Raw genomic sequence first — 23,276 nt, forward strand, 5'->3', positions numbered from 1 at the left:
TATTTTTTTTTACTAGTAATGGCGGAGATCAGTGACTTATAGCGGGACAAAAGATATTACAGCAGATAAATCGGACACTAAGGCCGCGTACACACGGTCGTTCCAAACCGATAAGAATGGGCCGACGGGCCATTTCCATCGGTTCACCACTGAAGTGGCCTGATGTGCGTACACACCATCGTTCCAAAAACCGATCGGGTCAGAACGCGGTGACGTCAAACACACGACGTGCTGAATAAAACGAAGTTCAATGCTTCCAAGCATGCGTTCTGTACTAACCATCGGTTCGATTTTAAAGCATGTTTTAAAATTTTGGACCGAAGGAAAACAGACCGATGGGCTATACACACGGTCGGTTTGGACCGATGAAATTGAACCTCGGTCCATCCTCATCGGTTTTGTCCGACCGTGTGTATGCGGCCTAACACTTGGACCAGTGATACTAATACAGTGATCATTGCTAAAAAATATGCACCGTCATTGTACTGACACTGGCAGGGAAGGGGTTAACAGCAGGGGCTGTTATAAGATGGTTACAAGAGTTCCTAGCCAGTGCTTGTGTACTGTGTTGGAGATGCTTCTACTAAGAGAAGGCATAGATCCATATCCCTGCTCAGCAGGAACACAGGATCAATGTCTTCCCTACTAACAGAACAGCGGTCTGCCTTGTTTACATAGGCAGATCTCCATTCTGCCTGTGTACTAAACAATCGGTGGGTGCCAGCGGACATAGAGTCTGCAGGGCTCCCGCCATGTGTGATCACAGCAGGAGCGGGTCACTGGCGGTGTGCGCAAACCCCAGACCCGGAAGTGTCAGATCGCATACTAGGTACGTGATCTACCGCACAGTGGCCGCCCTGCCACAGTATATGTGTGGTGGGAGTTTAAAATGGACCTGTAAAAACTATTTTAAAATAAAACTAGGGTTGTCCCGATACCGATACTAGTATCGGTACCGATACCAAGCTTTTGCCCGGGTACTTGTACTGTGGCAAATTCTCCCGATGCTTCACCCGATACTTGTACTGTCAGCGGTGATCAGTGCGTGGGGAAGTTACAATCACCACTGTATAGATTTAAAAGTAATTTCTTCCCTTCTCTCTATAAAAAAAATTGTAGGAAAAAAAAAAAAAAAAAAAAAAAAAAACAAACACACTGACACGCTTAGTATATGGGCAGAAGAAGATCTGCTGACTTCCACCATTCAATCATGTGCAAGCAAAAATGCTGTGTTTTTTCCTTGTATGCCATTGGGTACTCTTTGCAAAGTGAAGTGTTGCTTCATTTACTAAGCTCTAGAGCACAGTCTCTTTGCCTTTAGTAAATAAACCCCAAAGTCAGTTACACTCTACTTTTTAAGGAGAAGGGGACTGCAGAATACTAAGATATGGCTGTCCAAACCATGATTGCTTAGCCACCATGCCTTACGGTGGGAACAAGACAGTCCTGGTCGTAAGTTTGGGACGGTGTTCTCCACGCAAACCCATCTGGTGGTTAGGAACAGTGTGAAACTCGATTTATGTTACTTTATTACGGTCTTCCATTGAGAGACAGTCCACGATTTATGGGTGTTACATCACTCTCTCCTCTTCTTAGCATTAATATCAGCCACTAGTGGTTTGGCAATTGCAGATCACCCTTGAATGTTTTTGCTTACAGAGTTCCCCCTGCGCCATTTTTGTGGACACAGTCTTTGGAATACTGAGATTGAGCTCTGCAGTCACTTTTGCAGCTGTTGTTTTCTTACTTTGGGTTACCATCCTGCACAATGTCCTTTTGTCTCTTTCGATCAGTTGACCACGTTGACCGTACTTATGCTTCTCAGCTGACGTTTCCTTGAAAAGTGCATATGTCGTCATAACATTATTCACTTCAGTCACAAATGTGCCAGTTAAGCAGGCATTATCAATTCGCCCTCTTGGAAACGTGGTAAGCTTTGGCATGACTTGTATTTCTGGCAGCGCACGCAGGTAATGGCAAAAGTGAGGCTTTCCACCTGTTAGCTAGGTGTCTGATCACACAGCGAAAGAAAAAGCATGTTACAGCACTTCCGCTTACAACGCAAACTGTGTCATCACTCACACCCGCAAATCATGTAGTGTTTCCATATTTTTGTCCAACTCCTGTAAGTCTTAAAGAAAAATTATGGGGAAAAAATTGATACTGTCTAAATACGTGTGTATTGTTAATTGAATCTTGGTGTGCTTTGTCCATTTCACCCCCCCCCCCCCCCCCCTGTACAGTGATCCATCACAAAACCAATTCTGCACTTTTCCTCGGCACAGGAGTTTCCTGCAATTAAGACTAGTCATTGCCGTTCTCTATACTTGTGCAGGGAGACTGGTCTTGTACCCACCCCCTTCCTCTAGTTTTTTTTTTTTTTTTTACAGGAAGCCTGCACTTGGTGGACTTGCTTTCTGAACAGACTATATACAGCTCAGCGATTATGCCACCACTACTTTCACATCTGAAAACATCTGAGTTTGCAAAGGCATTTGTCACACACAGCAAATTTATATTCTTAGCGGATATTGAGAAAATATTTAAATGAAAGATTTTATGCCTGGAGTTCAGCGTGAACAAAATAATGTATACCAATGACTTTTATTTTGTGTTTAGTAATATTCTGTGATGCGAGTGGAGACAACCTCTTAAATCTCTCTGGATATGAATGAACAAACAATAAAATTGCTGTCATTTGGTGAATACATGCATCCTAAAAATTCAATAAAAAGTGTTTTGGAAAACAAAAATTACAAAAAGGCAAATGGTATAATTTATCAAGCAAGAACAAGAAAATTTAGGCATGAAATATTGTAACTTACTGGTGCCGCTTCACCGTCTTTCACCCCAAACACATCTCGTCTCTTCACTGTAAAAATCTCCACATCTCGGCAGTCATCCTCCTCATCATCATCCTCATTTGTAAAATGAAATGTGGACTTGTCTTTGGCCTTTAATCTCTCGATATTCTCTTCATCCTCTGAATTGTCTTCTCCTTCACTGGAGGAGACACTCCTCTCCCCATCCATTTCCACAGGTGTCCTTCCGTCAAGCTGAGCTTTGAAGCTCTTGATTTCCTCATCACTGTCAGTACCCGGCTCTTTTGGCTTTTCATTTGGTCTTGGCACTAAAGGCTGAGAATTCTGTGCTTTCTGGAGGAAACGGACTCTGGGAGCAACGGCAAGACCCAATGACCTGGACAATGACAAAATGTTTAAACTAAGTACAAAACCATAGACAATCTTTAATAAGGTCACATATCTAGTATTAGTAGCATTTCAATGCCCTGTGCTGAGGGAACGTTAAAGGATAAGTCCACCGTAAAAAACAGTGGAACATTTAACTGCCATTCCCTGACCCACTGCGTCTAGTGACAGCGAGCCAGGGATTTTCTCCCCAAACTTGCTGTCACAAGTGGCCAACGCGACGGTGTCATTCATTCACAGAGTTCTGTGAATGAACTGCAGTACCGACATCCTTTGCAGCTGTCACTTAGTAGTTCTCAATGTACTACCAGGGCGCTGTTGAGTGCTCTAGGTAGTTCATTGTTTCTTCCCATCAGTGAGCAACTGCCTGCCTGTACGAGCAGACAGCTTACACAGACAGTCTGAAGAAGTCCTGCATTGCCCCCACAATCTGCTGATCGCAGGTATAATGCTTTGCATGTTCCTAGTAAAAAATAAATGATTTTTTTTTTACCTGTGCATTTATTTAAATTGATTTACACAGGGTGAACTTATCCCTTAACCTACATCCCACCCTTTGACAGATGGCGCCCGACACTTTCACGGTTCCTAGCCAATAGGCCAGGATGTCAATGACAGCTCCGATCCCCTTTAACAATGATGAACCAGAGTGGTTCCTGATCATGTATCCAGGATTTTTGTCAGTACAGCAAGTCATGAAAAATGTATTCAATGGTGACAAAGATTACATTTTTAATGTTTTAATTGTTGGCTGTGCCTTCGGGTCTCAAAGACAACAGCTCCAAAACATTGCAGAGACATTAAGCGATGGAGAATCTCCCTGATGGGTTTCTATTTCTATCTGTGACCCTAACAAATGTTAACACTCCACCAGCATCTCCAAAACCTGCCCATTTATTATACAGTAAATCCAACAAAGAGAATATCCTGTGTAGAGTGGAGGCTGCAAGACTATCAGGAAGCTGCAAAACTAAACCAGGAAAAAGGGGTGCCATCTACCTGGCAAGGGTGGCTTTACAGAATTATAAATCCTTTAGCAAAAAAAATATATACAAAATATACAGACACATACAGGTGAAACTCAAAAAATTTGAATATCGTGCAAAAGTTCATTTATTTCACCAATGCAACTTAAACGGTGAAACTAAATATATGAAATAGTTCAAGCCGTGCAGGCAAAGGGCAGGACTTAGGATTCTCGAAGATCTCTGGGTTGAAGCTCTGCCGACTGCACAGCTCAGTGGCCACAGGCTTTCCATACATCTCCTAAATTTGCAATTAGCAGAGCATATCAATTCACTGACCATTGAGGCTTGTACCTTGCCCTCAGTCTACCTCTACCCCATTTAATTGACAGCTGCATTTAGTAAAACAAGTAATGGAATAAAAAAAAGGGATTTTTAATACAGCTTACCTGTAAAATCCTTTTCTTGGAGTACATCACGGGACACAGAGCAGCATATTCATTGCTATGTGGGTTATATGGAGTACCTTCAGGTGATGGACACTGGCAATCTCAAACAGGAAATGCCCCTCCCTATATAACCCCCTCCCATAGGAGGAGTACCTCAGTTTTGTAGCAAGCAGTATGCCTCCCAAAATGGTCCCCATAAGAGGGGTGGGAGCTCTGTGTCCCGTGATGTACTCCAAGAAAAGGATTTTACAGGTAAGCTGTATTAAAAATCCCTTTTTCTTTCTCGTACATCACGGGACACAGAGCAGCATATTCATTACTATGTGGGATGTCCCAAAGCAATGCTTACAATGAGGGGAGGGAGAACATCTCCAAGACAAAAGGATTTAATTTAGAGATATACTCAAATCATAATAAATCCAACTTAGTTGAGAAAAATAATTTTAAATATTAAATTTAACTCAAAAGGGAGCCCCCGGAATCCGAGGGTCTCAAACTGCAGCCTGCAGTACTGCCTGCCCAAAGGCTGTATCAGTATTCCTTCTTACGTCCAACTGGTAAAATTTTGTAAACGTGTGGACAGAAGACCAGGTTGCGCCTTGCAAACTTGAGCCATAGAGATCTGGTGGTGTGCTGCCCAGGAGGCGCCCATGGCCCTAGTAGAATGAGCCTTTAATGATAACGGAGGAGGCAACCCCTTCAAGCCTGAGTGATTAACTGTTTAATCCATCTTGAGATGGTGGACTTTGCAGCTGCCTGCCCCTTCTTGGGCCCATCCGGTAAAATGAACAACACATCTGTTTTCCGGATCTTCTCTGTAGCTTTAAGATAGGCCTTCATGGCCCTGACAATATCCAAGGTATGCAGCAACCCTTCTTTTCTGGAAGTAGGTTTAGGAAAGAAGGATGGTAATACCAAATCCTGGTTTAGATGAAAACTGGATATAACCTTTGGTAGGAAGGAAGGATGAGGGCGGAGAACGACCTTGTCCTTATGCAAAATAAGATATGGTTCCTTACAGGATAAGGCGGCCAGTTCCGACACTCTTCTGGCGGAAACCATGGCAACCAAAAATACTAACTTCCTTGTCAGTAGAACCAAAGGAATTTCAGCCAACGGCTCAAAAGGTTGTTTCTGTAAACTTAACAGAACAAGATTTAAATCCCACGGACAAAGCGGGGATTTAACTGGAGGATTAATACGTAAGACCCCTTGAATGAAGGTCTTAACTAGCGAGTGGGTGGCCAGCGGCCGCTGAAACCACACTGACAAAGCTGAAATCTGTCCTTTGATTGTGCTTAATGCCAGTCCTTTATCCACTCCTAGCTGGAGAAAACTTAATACTCTATCGATGGTAAATTTGCGAGAAAGCCATCGCTTGGACTCACACCAGACTACATAGGCCTTCCAGACCCTGTAATAAATCACCCTAGAGACCGGTTTCCTGGCTCTGATTAGGGTAGAGATTACTTTCTGAGACAGACCTCTACCCCTGAGAATCAGGGATTCAGCTTCCAGGCCGTCAAATTTAGATGCCGTAAGGCAGGGTGGAGGATCGGACCTTGCGATAGCAGGTCTGGCCGTAGAGGAAGAGTCCAAGGGTCTCCCACTACCATCTTTAGGATTAGTGAATACCATGCCCTTCTGGGCCATGCTGGAGCTACCAGGATGACTGGTATGTGCTCCACCCTGATCCTGCGCAGCAGGCGGGGTAGTAACTGGATCGGGGGAAAAGCATAAAGAAGTTTGAACTGATGCCAAGGGTAAACCAGCGCATCGGTTCCGCAGGCCATCGGATCCCTTGAGCGGGATATGAACCTGTCTAGCTTCTTGTTGAGTCTCGATGCCATGACATCCACGTCCGGCACTCCCCATCTTTGGCAGAGTGCTTGAAAGATTTGTGGATGTAGAGACCATTCCCCCGGCAACAGAGTCTGGCGACTTAAGAAGTCCGCCTGAAGATTGTCCACTCCTGGAATGAATATTGCCGATATGCAGGGCACATGAGCCTCTGCCCATAGGAGAATCAAGCTCACCTCTCTCTGAGCGGCTTGACTCTTGGTTCCCCCTTGGTGATTTATGTATGCCACGGCCGTGGCATTGTCTGATTGAATTCTCACCGGGAACCCCTGCAATTTGGACGTCCAAGCCCTGAGGGCTAGTCGAGCAGCTCTGAGCTCCAAGATGTTGATGGGCAACTGCCTCTCTGGCTTTGCCCAAGTACCTTGGCGAGTGCAACCATCCAAAATTGCTCCCCAGCCCGTCAGGCTGGCGTCTGTGGTTACTATCTTCCAAGCCACTGGGCTGAAAGACTTCCCCTTCACTAGATTCTGAGGGTCTAACCATCAACACAGACTTTGTCGGACTCTTGATGAGAGCGGCAAAGGGATATCCAAGGCCTGTGGCCTCCTGCTCCATGCTGACAGGATGGCTGCCTGCAGGATGCGAGTGTGGCTCTGGGCGTACGGTACCGCCTCGAATGTGGCCACCATCTTGCCTAGTAACCGCATACATAGGCGAATAGTTGGTTCCCTTTTGCTTAGAACCAGTAGGATTAATTCCTTGATGGCTTTGACCTTCATCAGAGGTAGAAACACTCTTTGTTGTTCTGTGTCTAACCTCATGCCGAGATATTCCAACTGCCTTGTGGGCTGGAATGCTGACTTGTCTTGATTTAGGACCCAGCCGAACCTCTCGAGGTATTGGACCGTGAGGGCCACTGCTCGTTCCAAGCCAGGAGACGAGTGATCTATGACTAGGAGGTCGTCCAGGTACGCTAGGATCGTGACCCCTTGGATCCTTAGCTTGGCTAGGATTGGGGCTAGGACCTTCGTGAACACCCGGGGGGCCGTAGCCAACCCGAAGGGAAGCGCCACGAACTGGAAATGACGCGAAGCCACCATAAAGCGTAGATATCTTTGATGTGGCTGATAAATTGGGACATGAAGGTAGGCATCCTTTATGTCTATGGAAGCCATGAAGTCGTCCTTTTGGAGTGTGGCAGCTGCTGACCGCACGGATTCCATCCGAAATGAGCGGACCTTTAGGTATGCATTTACCATCTTTAGGTCCAAAATTGGCCTGACATCTCCATTGGACTTTGGGACGATGAATAGGTTGGAATAGAAACCCAGCCCTTGTTCTAGGACTGGTACCTCTATTATTACTTCCTGGGAGAGTAGGTGATTTAATGCCGTCATTAATGCGGCTCCCTTCTCCGGATCGTTTGGAATCCTTGACTCCTGGAAATGAGGAGGAGGAAACCTTAGGAAGTCTAATTTGTAGCCCGTGGCCACGGAAGACCGTACCCACTTGTCGGGAATGCTGGCTTCCCAAATCTCTGAAAAGAGACGCAGCCTTCCCCCCACCTTCGTGGGTGGGGGCGCCCCTTCATAAGGTCGGCTTGGGGACTGGCCTTGCTGGTTTGCGAAACCACTGCCTCTTGCCTCTAGCAGCCTGGCCCTGCGATCTGCTATTGAAGTTAAAGTTTGATCTTGCAGGAGGCCGTCGATACTGTTTGGCATTAGAGGGCCCCTGCCCAGGGGAGTGCTGTGGTTTAAACGCAGGCCCCTGAAACTTCTTCTTGGTTGGCAAAAGAGTACTTTTGCCGCTGGAAATAGTCAATGTATTTATCCAGGTCTTCTCCGAAGAGTCGTCCTCCATGGAAGGGAAACCCTACCAGGAGCTTCTTGCATGGGGGCTCTGCCTCCCAGCTCTTTAACCATAAGAGTCTTCTCATATGGATAAGGGATAACGATAAACGTGACGCTTGCTGGATAGAATCCTTAATCGCATCTACCGTAAAGCGTATGGCCCTAGGGACATCCGAAAATTCTTCTGCCTGCTGGGCAGGAATAAGTTTAAGCATCTGCTTAGCTTGATCCGATAATGCTTGTGCAACCCCAATCGCAGCCACAGCTGGCTGCACTACTGCCCCTGCAGTAGTGAAGGAGTTTTTAAGTAGTGCTTCCAAGCGTTTATCAACCGGATCCTTGAACACCTGTATGTTTTCTACAGGGCATGTTAAAGACTTGTTAACACATGAGATGGCTGCGTCCACCGAAGGGGTTGCCCATCTCTAGGAAAATTTATCTTCCATAGGATACAAGGCAGAGAATCTTTTAGGTGGTAAAAAGACTCTGTCTGGTTTGATCCAATCTTGGAACAAAACTTCCTCTAGCAGAGGATGGATCGGAAAAACTGCGTTGTTTTGAGGCGCCCTTAGTGAGCCCAAAGCTGAAACAGTCGATACCTGGAGATCTGGTGTTGGCAAGTTGAAAGCACTATGGACCAAGTCCGTTAAGGCTTGAACCCAACAGCTCTCCTTTTGGGAGACTGCCCCAGACTCCTCTGTATCCGAATCCTCGATCCCCGAACCTGCTTGGTCCTTGTCCAAGAGGTTTTCCAATTCTCCTGCGGAAAGGACCTCCTCCTCAGAGGGTCCATGCTCGGGCGACGGAGATCTATTCCGTTTCTTGCCCCGCAGAGCCATGGTTATCTTTTCCATTCTTTTTTCCATCTCCTTTAATGAGGTGGACAATACCTCGTCCGTGACCATCCTAGGGTTGGACTGACCCGAGCCAGCTCCAGCCCCAGATCCCGATGGCCCCAAGGCTCCCTCTCGGGAAAGCAGCGGCATAATTTTTTCCGAGACCTCAGATTCTCTGGGGGAATCCCCACCTCTTGTACCCTCTGACCCGGATGCCATGGTACAATACCGAGGTACGCCCGCTAACTTGTCGGTGTTTGGAACTATAACAATTATTGTCCAAAAACCCGTTTGGGGGAAAAAATGCCTTCTCTCCCTTTGATGGATTTTCTCTTTTATTTTTTTTTTTTAAACCCAAGAAAGAAAAAACATTCTGTCCCCCTTAGTAGTATTGCCAAAAAACTGCTGAGATAGAAAAGAACAGCCTATTACTAGGCTAGACAGTCTTATGAAGACTGTAATATCTTTTTTGGCCACTGTGTGTCCTCGGCGCCCCGTGCTGCCGCTCTGGTCTCTTCCTCCTCAGTTCCAGCATAAACTGAGCTGATGGAACGAAAGGAAGGGCCGCCCCCTTCCATAAACCAACTGACCCGCCCTTCCCCCCTCAGCTAACGGCGCGAATTTGCGCTCATAAAACGGGGACGCGCGCGCGCCCGCCGACGGGGGGGGTGGGTGGGATTCAAGGGAGCCCACGAGGAGGCCAGCGTTTGCCTGTCATCCAGGCTAGGAGGAAGAAACCCATGCAGCATCACCTGGAGGCTTGCAGGTAAGCACAGCTCTCTTAACACACACACACAGCCACTCAATGCTTCAATACTACTAGGGAGGTCACCTCTTATGGGGAAATAACACATAAAGCCATCCTATCATTAAGATATGTGACTTACTTTGCCAGATGCAGCGCATAACTTTAGGCATGTCCCCTGTGACCCCCCAGAAAAACCTGCTAAGAACCAAGTTCCGCAAGTTTCCCCTCACTTACCTGCTCCATGCCGCAGGACTTTGCCAAGCAAGAGGCCCAATCTTCCCCCATCTCCGTGGGGCTGTCTAGACCTTCAGGCCCTGGGTTCCTATGAAGGATCCACTGTCCTGGGCCCATATAGCACTCTGGCAACAGAAACATTAGGCCCCCAAAGGTTTCTAAGTTCTGGGCCCAGGGTCCAGCTCTCTAAAAAGAGAAGCATTATGGGCTATACCCCAAGGGTTTGGGGTCCGGTTACTGACCACTTTAGCGCTGAGGCCTTTGGACAGAACCGGTTAGCTCACCTAATCCCAAGGATGCGGAGGCAAGCTAAACCATGACTAACACCTAAGACACTGGCGTAAAAACTGAGGTACTCCTCCTATGGGAGGGGGTTATATAGGGAGGGGCATTTCCTGTTTGAGATTGCCAGTGTCCATCACCTGAAGGTACTCCATATAACCCACATAGTAATGAATATGCTGCTCTGTGTCCCGTGATGTACGAGAAAGAAAGTTAGAGGTTTAGGGAGGGCTAGAACACCCGCAGTTATTATTATTATTATTATTATTATTACACCCGCAGTCGCTCACAAAGAATGCCTACAGTGAGCTTTCAGTAGGGGAATTATTACATCTCTCAGAAGACAACACTGACTTCATCATCTCTCACTAATGAGAAATAGAGTGTTGCATGATGTGATATGGATAACAAAAATAGGGATACATGAAAATGTAAGTCAGGTGTACAAGTGTGCACTATATTTAACTTGCAATTTCAGAATTTTTGCATTTAAAAATCGACATCTTGCTTACTATGCTTTCCCTGTATCCTATATCACTGCATTATTAGGTGTGTTTTTTCAAAGCTGTCAAGTTCAAAATAAGATATAAAATAAATTAAAATGTACATGTATTTATTACTTCTTCCAACACAGTCCAACAATGCTTTAAAGTGGTTGTAAACCCTTACATGTACGCATGTAAATTAAGTGAAGAGACTGGCCCTAGGTGATACACAGATGAAACAAATCCTCCTTCATAAGTTGTAACCGTTTATCTGCAGTTTTCTCTCTTCTACAGCTGTTCACATTTCAGAAAATGTTTACAACCTGTATGTGCTTTCAGAAATCAGGGGCGAGGAGCTGAAGTTACACTCTGCAGAACATTGTGAGAGCTGGTTGCAGGGAAGGGACGCCCCCCCCCCCCCCTTCACACAGCACAAAGGAACAGAGCTGAAGCTGTCAATCTCAGGCTGTGTCCTGAAGCTCCATCCCCTTGTCACTTTACCTCTTGGTGTCAGGAAAGCTTGTCAGAGGTGACTTGTGAAGATAGCAGAGGAACAAGGCAGCAGACAGAAATGGCATTTAGTGCTCTGGATTGAGCCAAGCACACACAATAGAAGAATAGCGGTATTCCTATTGATCTTTGTTTAGCTATCATCTATGGTCACCATCTTCCTCCTTGATAGAGAATGTTGGCTTAGTGATGACACAATCACCTACTTCCTGGTGCCTATGCAGTTCTGGCTGTGCTCACAATATCAGGCACAGATCAGCCTTGTACATCAGCTACCAATCTTCTCAACTGCTACGTAGTTACCCTGTTGCAGTCTGATCACAGGGGATAGGAGACATAGAAAACATTTCTGCAGCAGACTGATGGCATAAACTCTCTGACTTGAGCTCAAGGAGTGTTTTTTAATGATAAAATGATTTCTGCTTATGTAAATATGCCTTTTCTATAGTATATATTTTAACCTGTCGGGATGTTTAATTTTTTGTGCAGATTTGCAAAGTAACTCGAGTGTGCAATTCATGACACAGATATAGAAATTAATTAAAATGTTTAGAAATATTACCAACATTAATTGATTTAGTATATTTGATTACTGCAGCTAATCACTTCTTAATCTTCTAAAAGAATTAGGTGGAAAAATATACTTTATAAAGCTAAATGATTTAAGTCTGAAAAGGGATAAGGCTGAGGGCTGCAAAGAAGGAGTACAGGATCTGTATGTGGCTAGAAAATACCAGTTGCTTATCCTTGCATTAACACTTTAGCCTTACTTCTGTATCATGGCTTTGAATGACTAATTACGGACACAATCAAGAATGTACTTCATAGTGGAAATACTTACTGAGCATACTCTGCAAGAGGCAGTTTGGAGACATCAAACACGTCCTTATTCTTCATAAGGTAAACAGAGCGTAGGTAAGACACAAAGCACTGTGGGTAAAAATACTTGATTACTAAACAATACAAAAAGGTGCGCTCAGCAGCAAATATGTGAAATCAAAAAACTGCTGCAATCAAAACACTCCTTGAATAGTGAGGAGAAAAAGACATTGTAAAAGAAGATGTGCTGTCTTTGACCAAGTTATTATCCCAAATATGATTAGGTAACATATGGAATAAACAATGTGCAATAAGCAAAATCAAACAATAGTGAATGTTCAAATTAGAGGTCGACCGATATGGGTTTCTCTATGGCCGATGCCAATATTTAGAAATTGGGGCGGCCGATAAATGATGCCGATTTTTGCGGCCGATCCCCCCCTCATCTTAAACTCAAACTCACCCGCCCCCACTCCGCTCCCCCCTGCCACTCTACCACACACTTGATGTCTTCAGTACAGATGGCACTGGCAGGTAGCATTGGTTGGTACCGACAAGATTCACACCGAGCAGATATAGTGCAACTGTGTGAAACTGACATATGTAACTGAATGCAGAGAGAGAGGAGCTGTCAAAATTCAGAAGTGATGTCAGGGTGGGAGGGACCCAGCAGCTATCAAATACCAGCCAACGATTGGGCTGCTTAGGGGGACAGGGTCACATACATGCAGCGGCCCACCCAGATCCCATTGGCTGATGTTTGATAGCTGCAGGGTCCTGCCCACACCCGACATCAACGCTCAATTTTGACAGCTCCCCTCTCTCTGCATTCAGTTACATGTGTCAGTTTCATACACTCAGCGGCTCGGAGTGTGAAGAAAGGAGGAGGGTCACTTGTGGGCATTATGCGGTCAGTGCTAAATATCGGCCCAATTTGGATAATAAAATTGGGCAATGCCGATTTCTCAAAAATAGCCAAATATCTGCCAATATATCTGTTGACCTCTAGTTCAAATAGCAAAGTGTCACTAGATAAGTTAAATTCTTGTTGCCTAGAGCGGTGTATCAAGTGAATTACATCAAAAAGATTTTTTTTGGATAAGTAGCCACGATCTGTTCACAAAAAATGACATAATATATTGTGCAAATAGTTAACAGTCCAGTGCTCCACAATTCAATGTGTTTCATGAAAAGATGATGATCCAACTTTCCCACATGCAAATATAAGAAAATGTTTGTAGTGGAGCTGAAATAATCCACAATAGAAAGTGTGTCACCGCTGTGCTCTATATGTGAAAAATGTCAGTTTACTAAATCAAATGATCCCAGTCGATGCCTTCCGAGAGGAAACACGTTGGATTGGAGTTGACAAAGTGACGTCAACTAGCGTGGACTGCACTGCAGGCGGCCGTGCAAGATGTTCTCATATCGCTCCAATTCATTGTCCTTGGTGTAAGTGCAATTTTTATTTAATAAACCCGATTTATACGCATTAATGCACTATGAGCATCTTCCATTATCTTTTATAGCCACATGATGTGATTAACGAGATTAAGGAGCACCATAAGCCTGGATACATTCCCTGGAGCTGGCTGACCACTTGTGTTTAGAGATGCTTTCATTCACAAGAATACGATCTCTTGGAGGGATCATTTGATTCAGTAAGCAGACAATTTTCACATATAGAGCACAGCTGTGACACCCTTTCCATTATTTGATTATTTCCATTTATTGGATTATTTCAGCTGCACTAGTTTGTTATATTTGCATGTGGAAAAGTTGGATCATCATTTTTTCAGGAAACATTGAATTGTGGAGCACGGGACTATTTATGAACTTTTTGCACCATTTATTATCTGTAATTTTTTGTGAACAGATCGTGTCTACTTATCCAAAAAAATTTTTTTTATGCAATTCACTCGATACACCATTCTAGGCAACATGAGTTTAAAGGGGTTGTTAAGGTTTGTCTTTTATTTTCTAAATTGGTTCCTTTAAGCTAGTGCATTGTTGGTTCACTTACCTTTTCCTTCGATTTCCCTTCTAAATGTTTTTTTTTCTTTGTCTGAATTTCTCACTTCCTGTTTCTCCTCAGTAAGCTTGCCCCCATCATCCGAGTGGTGGAAAGTCATTTAGAACAGCTTACTGAGGAGGAACAGGAAGTGAAAAATTCAGACAAAGAAAACAAAGAAAAAAAAACATTTAGAAGGGAAATGGAACGAAAAGGTAAGTGAAATAAACAATGCACAAGCTTAAAGGAACCCATTTAGAAAATAAAAAAATAACCTTTACAACCCCTTTAACTTATCTAGTGACACTTTGCCATTTGAACAATAAAAATACTTCATTTTGAAAAGCCTGACATATTCCCTATAGATAGAATATGCAAGTCCCTGTCCCTGAGGAGCATACATCTATATGCCAGCCCACATTAAACAGGTGCATTATATATATATATATATATATATATATATATATATATATATATATATATATATATATATATATATATATATATATATATATATATATATATATATATATATATATATATACACATACATATACACATATATATATATATACACATACATATACACATATACACACACACACACACTTTCTCTCTCTCTTTTGCAATCTAAGGTCGTGTTCACAATTGCTTCCGTTTGTATAAAAGCAATGTGTACAAGACAGCTTTGACAAAGCATTTGAAGGGCTTTTCGCAAGCTTCAAACCTCTTCGTGAGTGAGTGAATAACTTATATAGCGCTACAAATGCAAACTAAATCGCCTCAAGGCGCTTGGTATCCATTTCCTTCTATTTAGCCTTCAGAAAAGATGGGCCTTGAGTTTTTTTCCTAAAGGCCAGGTGATTCTCTTCCGTTTAAGTGGTTGCAAAGGCAGAAGTTTTTTTTATCTTAATACATTCTATGCATTAGGATAAAAAACCTTCTGTGTTTAGAAGCCCCCTCAGCCACCATAATGCTTACCTAAACCCTATCTCTGTCCAGCGATGTGCACGAGTGCCTCGGCCATCCCGGAGTCTCCCTCCTGATAGACAGACATAGCAGGGGCGCCATTTGCTCCCACTGCTGTCAAAGTCAGTTAATCAGGAAAGAGGGGACAGGGTGGGGCTGGGCCATGGCTCCTTGTATGAATGGACACATGGAGCTGCGGCATGGCTCGGGTGCCCCTATAGCAAGCCTCGACAGGAGGGAGGGGCCAGAAGCACCGGCGAGGGACCAGAGAAGAAGAAGATCTGAGCTGCTTTGTGCAAAACCATTACACAGAGCAGGCAAGTGCAACATGTTTATTATTTTTAAAGAAAACAAAATGAGACTTTAGTATCACTTTAAGGGCTATTTCTCACAGGCTGGGTGAGCCCGTTCAGTGTATTGCCTGGCATTTTCCTCCACTTGGTCACCCCAGGTGACAACCTGTCAATGACATGAATAGCAGTGTAATGCTGTACTCATGTACACTAGAGATCAAAATTAGAGAACAACCTACAATTTCATTAATTTCAAGGTCACTGCAGTCCTATTTGAAATTATCCAAACAGGAGCAAAAGAGATGTTTGGTTAAGCATATTTCACGAGTTACATATATTTTGAAGCACAGAATAAAAAACGTCAATGGAGATTTAAAAAAGAACATTGATCAAAATTAGAGAATGCTTTCAGATACATCCCAGTTATTGGTGTTAAAGAAATTAGCAATTCGGTGCCAGATTAATTATGTGACAAACCCCATTTAACTGGCAGCCTAACTTTCCAGTTTTCACCGACTTTGTAAGATGGTGAGCCGTTCTAAGGTGACTGAAACCCTCCGGCAGCAGGTTGTCCAGATGAATGCCAAAGGGATGACCCTTTCAGCCATAGCAAGAGAAGTTTGTCATTACAAATCGGATTTCTAGAATATTGCATCTTTACGTCACAAACTCATTCCGGTCATCCACTCAAGGCTGGTCATCCACGAAAGACAAGTGCAAGAAAGAACAGGATAGTTCAGAAAATCTCAATGGGCAGAGCAGGGATCTGTCCCGTCATACAGGGTCTCGCCATTTAAGAGAATTTTGATGGAAAGCCCACTCGGCAGTGACCAAATCTCTCATTAGCAGAAATAATCAAAAGGCTAGACTAACCTTTGTGAGGATCAAGTTGTGTGGACAGAGAACTGGTCCAAGGAAATTATTATTTTCATAATAAGCATCCTTTTCCTGCAGACATTCCTCTTTTCACTTCCTCATTGTTGGTTTTTGCTCAGAAGTTGCTCTATTTCTTCTCTGTTCTGTTCACTTCCTGCTTGTCTGATTGTTACTGACCACCGTGATGGGAGGCTTTACTGGGGTGGTCAGTGACATGCTCGCCCCCTCCTGGGAACTACATCTGTGCGGCAGGACGCTCTCTACGTGTTAGAGACTTCAAGGAGGTGTGAATTACTGGGCGTGCCGCAGTTCATACTGGGATATGTAGTTCTTAGATGAACGAGCGCCGCAAACCAGGAAGTGAATGAGAGAACAGAAACTAGAACGCCGGAGGTGATATAGATGAAGGACTTTAATAGGTATTTACTCGTTTTTTAACAGAATCATTACACTATTCTGTCCGTCTACCTTGCAGACATTAATTTTAGGCAAAAAATGTTTTCCTTTACAACTCCTTTAATTTATTTGGGTCCAATGGGAAACATTATATTTGTTGCCAAACTAGGGAAAGACTGAGCCCAAAGTGTGTTAAGAAATCAGTGAAAGGTAGAGGGGGAAGCTTCATTGTTTGGTGGATGATTTCTGCAGCAGGAGTTGGGCCTCTTATACAACTACATGGCAGAGTGAATGCAAATGTTTATCAGAACCTTCTTCGACAACATGCGGTTCCTTCCCTGCGTTCATCACCCAACAATTTTCATGCACAACAATGCCCCCTGTCACACAGCAAACTGGGTAAAGCAGTTTCTTGGAGATGAAAACATTGAAATAATGAAATGGTAAGCACAGAGTCCTGAACTAAACCCAATAGAAAACCTCTGGAAAATCCTTGGCCACAAAGTTATGGTCAAGAAACCCACTACAGTCACCAAACTGTGGAAGAGACTGGAAGAAGAGTTGAACAAAATCAAACCAGAGCAGTGTGAGAGACCAGTGATGTCCTGTGGCCGCATACGTGCTGAAGTCATCCAAAGAAAGGGCATGTACACTTCCTATGAATTGTTGTAACCTTCAAAAATATTAGTTATCTTTCTCCGTGCTACAGTCATTGCTGTTCTCAAAGTTTGAACACTTTTTTCTACAGTTTCTTTTGTTGAAGTGACTTGGTCATTTTAAAAAACACTGTTCTATTAGCATGGTATAGTCACAACAAAAATTCCATCAGATGTTGAGCAATGAAGATTACATTTTTCCTAAAACAAACCAAGTGTTTATAAATTGTTCTCCAATTTTGATCTCCAGTGTATATGTGGGTGCAATTGTAAAAATGAGTACAGAGTACATGCGTATGGAAAAATCTTAAAAATACACTAGTGCAAGTGATATACAATCAATCATTCATGTCAATAACAGGCTATACGCTACACTGACAAAAGGAAATATGCCGGGAATTTTGCTGGACTGGCCCAGCTGGCGCAAGTGAAAGAGCCCTTTGAAGCTCCATACAACACCCAGTTTAGGGAGGTTAAAAGCGGAGGTTCACCCAAAAGTGAACCTCCGCTTTTTGGAACCCCCCCTCCGGTGTCACATTTGACACCTTTCAGGGGGGAGGGGGGTGCAGATACCTGTATAAAACAGGTATTTGCACCACTTCCGGGTATTGACTCCTGCTGGAGGCCGGCCCCTCCGCGCCACGCCCCCCCCTCTCCCGTTGTGTTCTGGGAAACACTCGGCTCCCAGAACACAATGGGGACCAGTGGGAACTGCACAGCGCGACTCGCGCATGCGCAGTAGGGAAGCCGCAGCGCTACACTTCCCGATTCCCTTACCGAGGATGGCGGCGGGCGACTTGGACAGGTAAGTGTTAAGTTATTTAAAAAGTCAGCAGCTGTATTTGTAGCTGCTGGCTTTTAAAAAAAAAAAAATTCAGGTGAACCCCCGCTTTAAACACAGGTCTTAACTGCTTGCCGCCCACCCAAACAATGAAGGGACGGTGCGGCTCTCGTTCTGGGAGGACATCATAGGACAGCGCCCCAAAACGGCTGCTCCGTGTTGCTAGGACCAATCTCTGAAAAGAGCAGCTGCTCTTTAACCATGTGATCGGTGCTGTGAATCGGCTCTCCTCGCCTCACACTAACAGATTGTGTGGCGAGGCGTGCCAATCAATGGCATCTCCTTGCAGAGAAGACCTGGCAGGTAGTCAGGGCACTGATCATCAGGGCACCGATGATCGGTGCCCCGATTACAGGAAAGCCCCAGCAGTGCCACAAATCATTGCCCATAAGTGATGCCAGCGAGTGCCTCCCATCAGTGCCTGCCCACCATCAGTGCGGCATTAGTGCAGCCCCATCAGCGCAGCCCCCAAAAGACAGCTCTATTTGTGTGAAGAAAAAGATAAAAAAAAATATTTGTGTGTACAGTGTTGCATGACACCGCAATTGTCATTCAAAGTGCGACAGCGCTGAAAGCTAAAAAAATGGCCTGGGCAGGAAGGAGGTCAATGTGCCCAGTGTTGAGGTTAATGGGGGCATTACCTCATTAAAAACAAGCTGCTAGTAGGCTTTAGTAGGCTTCAGCACTACTTGAAGCTTGCTGAAGTCCCCCCCCCCCCCCCCCCCCCCCGCGCTGGCGCACTCTGCTCCTTCTGCTTCCAAGTGCCCCCTCAGCAAACCATAAGCTGGATGTATACATCCATAGACACACACTAGACGCACTGCTCTGGAATAACAGTGGGAGATTCTGGTGAGAAAACAAACTCCCTAATCCTCCTGCGAATACATCACCACTCACTATAAGTGAGCTAAAGCGGCATAGTGGCCATCAGTCTTATAACATGGAAATTATAAGGACAAAAAAATAAAAAATAAATCAGTCAAGTGCTGATTTCTCAGTGCCCGATTAACTATATAACAAGGAGCAATTCTTTAAAACCTACAAATTACTTTTATACAAAATGTCACAATATTTCTACATTGACTTCAGCTTTAAAGGCCTCACCTAAGCGGTCCAAAGATTTCAAATTGCTTTGCCCAAGCTTGCGGTACATATTTATCTTATACAAGCTGGAGCCTGTGTGCACAAGGCCTAAAGATGGCCACACACACTGTACAATCTGTGCAAGGGTCTGCCTGATTTGATACACAGTGAATGTACGGTTTTGGAGTGCTCTCATAATATATCATTTTAGTAAATCTAAATGAGATCAATAGCCAACGTTCTTCTATAAAAGTTTAGATTGAGAAATAAAGTGCTGCATCTCAATTTTAAAAGCATATTACTGGACTACATTTTTCTTTACTCCTTTAAAGCAAAACTCCAGCCAAAAAAACTTTGTACAGTATTACGTTTTGGAAACAGCAAAGAAGGGTTAGCGCTTCTTGTTCGTACTTTATTGCCATTTGGTTCCTTATTGTAAAGATTAACAAACTTCCAAAATTCCTCAATAGGCTTACAGTCAGAAAGAAGCTTTAATTTTTTCCAACTCCATCAAATCCTGTAAAAGATTGGCTGCTAACAAAAAGTCTCCAAAAAAAAAAAAAATCACATTAGAAGCAAACAGAGTTCTACCTGATTTGAATTTAATTTTTTTGTGTCCCCTCCTCATTACCACCTAAGAATGCCCACATTTAGTCAATGACTTGGCACTGACAAAACGTGGAAAAATACTCTGAGGGTCTCCTGCATACGACCCCAGGAGGGTCATTGTGATTGGGAAAAAAACTAAACCTCCCACACTGCAATGCTTGAAAACCCTAAATCAGATCCAAACTCCTCCTTTACTAGGAAAAATATAAGAGGATACCTAGTTAAATAATAAAAAAAAAAAAAGTCTTGATTGCCGTTGCTAGATAACCCATTTACTGTAACTAAGCTGAAAAAACTCTTCTCCACTATCCACCTCTGCCTACACCTGAGGCCCAAGTGTGCTAAGCATCTAGAACACTTTGGGGGTTACTTTACGAAAGGCAAATCCACTTTGCACCACAAGTACAAAGTGCACTTGAAAGTGCACTTAAAATTGCACTTGGAAGTGCAGCCGCTGCAAATCTGAAACGAGGGGAGGCTCTGCTGATTTAACCAACCAATCATGTGCAAGCTAAAGAGCCGTTTTTATTGTCCTTGCATGTCCCCCTCGGATCTACAGCGACTGCACTTAGTCTTCAATTGCCATCAAGAACTTGATTAGTCTCCTAAACGGACCCTCCATATTAGTTGACCCTTCCCCTCTCATACCCATCCTTTTGTACTTTGCCCTTCCCACCTCTCTTTCCCTCTTTGAGGCGAGAGAATATCCCGAAACAGATGCCATTGCCCCAATGCACTATTATTTTTTATTCCTAGGTACTACTGGGCCAAATTACTTTTTTGTGTTGGGGGCCTTTTTTGTTTGCAGGGATGGATCTTTCCTGCAAAGTTTGAACCCCGGGGGTTGTTTAAAATGATTAAGTCACATTATTGTATTTTGGACAAAATTCAAACAGATGTCTTAAAAAATTTAAACTAATTAAAAAAAATAAAATACAACAAAGCGTTAGCTGATTTGCTGGCTAAAGAACCAATACTGGTTTAACGTTATGTCAGATAGCCAAATATAAACTCATTGATCGTTCTTCAAAAAACTGATATCCAAGCCAATCGACTTATCTCAATGTTGCACACTTACCCTCTGCGCCCTCTCTTTCATTTCCTGCTCCTGGGCCAAAAACGCTTCCAGCCGCCCTTGCACATCCAACAGCTTTTCAGGGTTAATTCTGAAAAATGCAGCAAATAGAGAACATAGGATAATGAATAAGAGTTATAGAAAATCAGACATAATGATGTAATTCAGCTGTTCAATCTAATTTACTTTTAATTTGTTTTTCAATTAGTTTATAATGCATAAATCTGCATTTAGCATATTACAGGGTTTTAATTTTAATAATTGGGGGGAAAAAAGTCTTTAGCTTCTAATAATAACGATGAATAATAACAGTAAAAGTAGTCTGCATTATTCAATCATTAAAATTTGCATTTTAATCTGTTACTAAGCAAGACGAGGAAGCCATTACAAGGAACAATATCCCTCATGCAAGCCTCATAACAAGAGACAATGGAGCGGATGCAAGAGGACTGTGGCAAAGGGGCAGCTACTGGCCATAGCAACTACACTGAGTAGATTACATATTAGATCCGTTCTTTAACCACTTCAATACTGCGCACTTGTACCCTCTTCCTGCCTAGGCTAACTTCCAGCTTTCAGTCGCACTTTGAATGCGCATTTAAAATTGCGTGGTCATACAACACTGTACCCAAACAAAATTTGTATATTTTTTTTGAGACAGAGAGAGATTTCTTTTGGTGGTATTTATTCACCAAGTTTTTATTATGTTTTGCTAAACAGATGAAAAGACTTAAAGAGAATTAAAAAAAGAAAAACAAAAAAAGTTTCTTTGTTTCAGTTATAAAATTTTGTAGATAAGTAATTTTTCTCCTGCACTGATGTGCGCTGATGAAGCTGCATCAATGGGCACCGATATGCAGCACTGTCAGGAAACCTTTATGGGCACAGATAGGCATCACTGCACTGATTGGACACAGCTATATCACATGGTAAAGAGCCAACATCATAGGCTCTTCACCGTGATCCGAGCGACACCGCACCATCGATCCGCCCGCATGAGCAGCACGTTGAGAAGGATGTCATACAACATCCAGTCCCAACATTTAAACCACTGACTGGCTGTCATTTCGCTATAGGCCGGGCGGGATGTGGTTAAAGTAGTTGTAAAGGCTGAAGATTTTTTACTTTCATGCATTCTATGCATGAAGGTAAAAAACCTGTGTGCAGCATCCCCCCATCTCAGCCCTCCCCAAGTGTCTGCTTGCTTGCAGACACTTGGCAAGGGGGAGTGGCCAGGATAACAGGCGGGGAACCAGAGAACAGGAGGATCAGGGCTGCTCTGTGCAAAACTATTACACAGAGCAGGTAAGTATAACATGTTTATTATTATTTTTAACCACTTAAGGACCGCCTAATGCCGATATACGTCAGCAGAATGGCACAGCTGGGCACAGGCACGTCGCCTTTAAGAGCCCAGCCGTGGGTCGCCGGCGCGCGCACGCGACCCGGTCCGAAGCTCCGTGACCGCGGCCACGGAACTCGATCGCCAACGGTGTCCCACGATTGATCACAGGAGCTAAAGAGCGGGGAGAGCTGTGTGTAAACACACCTTCCCCGTGGCAGTGCCATTGATCGTCTGTTCCCTGATATAGGGAAAGACGATCACTGACGTCACACGTCCAGCCACGCCCCCTACAGTTAGAAACACATATGAGGTCACACTTAACCCCTACAGTACCCCCTAGTGGTTTACTCCTAAACGGCAATTGTCATTTTCACAGTAATCAATGCATTTTTATAGCACTTTTTGCTGTGAAAAATAGGATTTTTGTACTCACCATAAAATCCATTTCTCTGAGTTCATGGACGGACACAGCAGCATTGACCTTAGGGGTATGTACCTTTTCTCTAGGAGAGACTAGGCAGAAAAAACAGCACTTTAAGTGTTAAAAACACTTCTTAGTACAGCACCCTGGGGGCGTGTATAATAGGTAGAAGAATACGTATCGGCCTAAAATGAGGAAAAAATCGTTTTTATATATATTTTTGGGGGATATTTATCATAGCGCCCAGAGGCGATTCAGTTCGCATGTGCCGCGCTATATAAGTTGTTCATTCATTCATAGCAACAAGTAAAAAATATAGAATTTTTTTCAAAATTGCCGCTCTATTTTTGTTTATAGCGCAAAAAATAAAAACCGCAGAGGTGATCAAATACCACCAAAAGAAAGCTCTATTTGTAGGGGAAAAAAAAGACGCCAATTTGTTTGGGAGCCACGTCGCACGACCGCGCAATTATCAGTTAAAGCGACGCAGTCCTGAATCACAAAAAGGGGC

At 43.7% G+C, this 23,276-nt stretch overlaps 1 protein-coding gene across 1 annotated transcript in view; it reads right to left on the reverse strand.

Annotated features, from left to right (window-relative positions):
- Positions 1-23,276, reverse strand: part of DDX10 (DEAD-box helicase 10) — a 320,895-nt gene that overhangs the window by 250,637 nt on the left and 46,982 nt on the right. Inside the window, exons 11-13 of the mRNA XM_040340569.1 lie at positions 21,003-21,090; positions 12,213-12,301; positions 2,826-3,198 (exon numbers count right to left, since the gene is read on the reverse strand). Of these exons, the coding sequence (XP_040196503.1) occupies positions 2,826-3,198; positions 12,213-12,301; positions 21,003-21,090 (550 nt within the window). The remainder of the gene's footprint in view (positions 1-2,825; positions 3,199-12,212; positions 12,302-21,002; positions 21,091-23,276) is intronic.

Source organism: Rana temporaria, chromosome 2, assembly GCF_905171775.1.
Source record: "Rana temporaria chromosome 2, aRanTem1.1, whole genome shotgun sequence".
NCBI classification, from domain to species: Eukaryota; Metazoa; Chordata; class Amphibia; order Anura; family Ranidae; genus Rana; species Rana temporaria.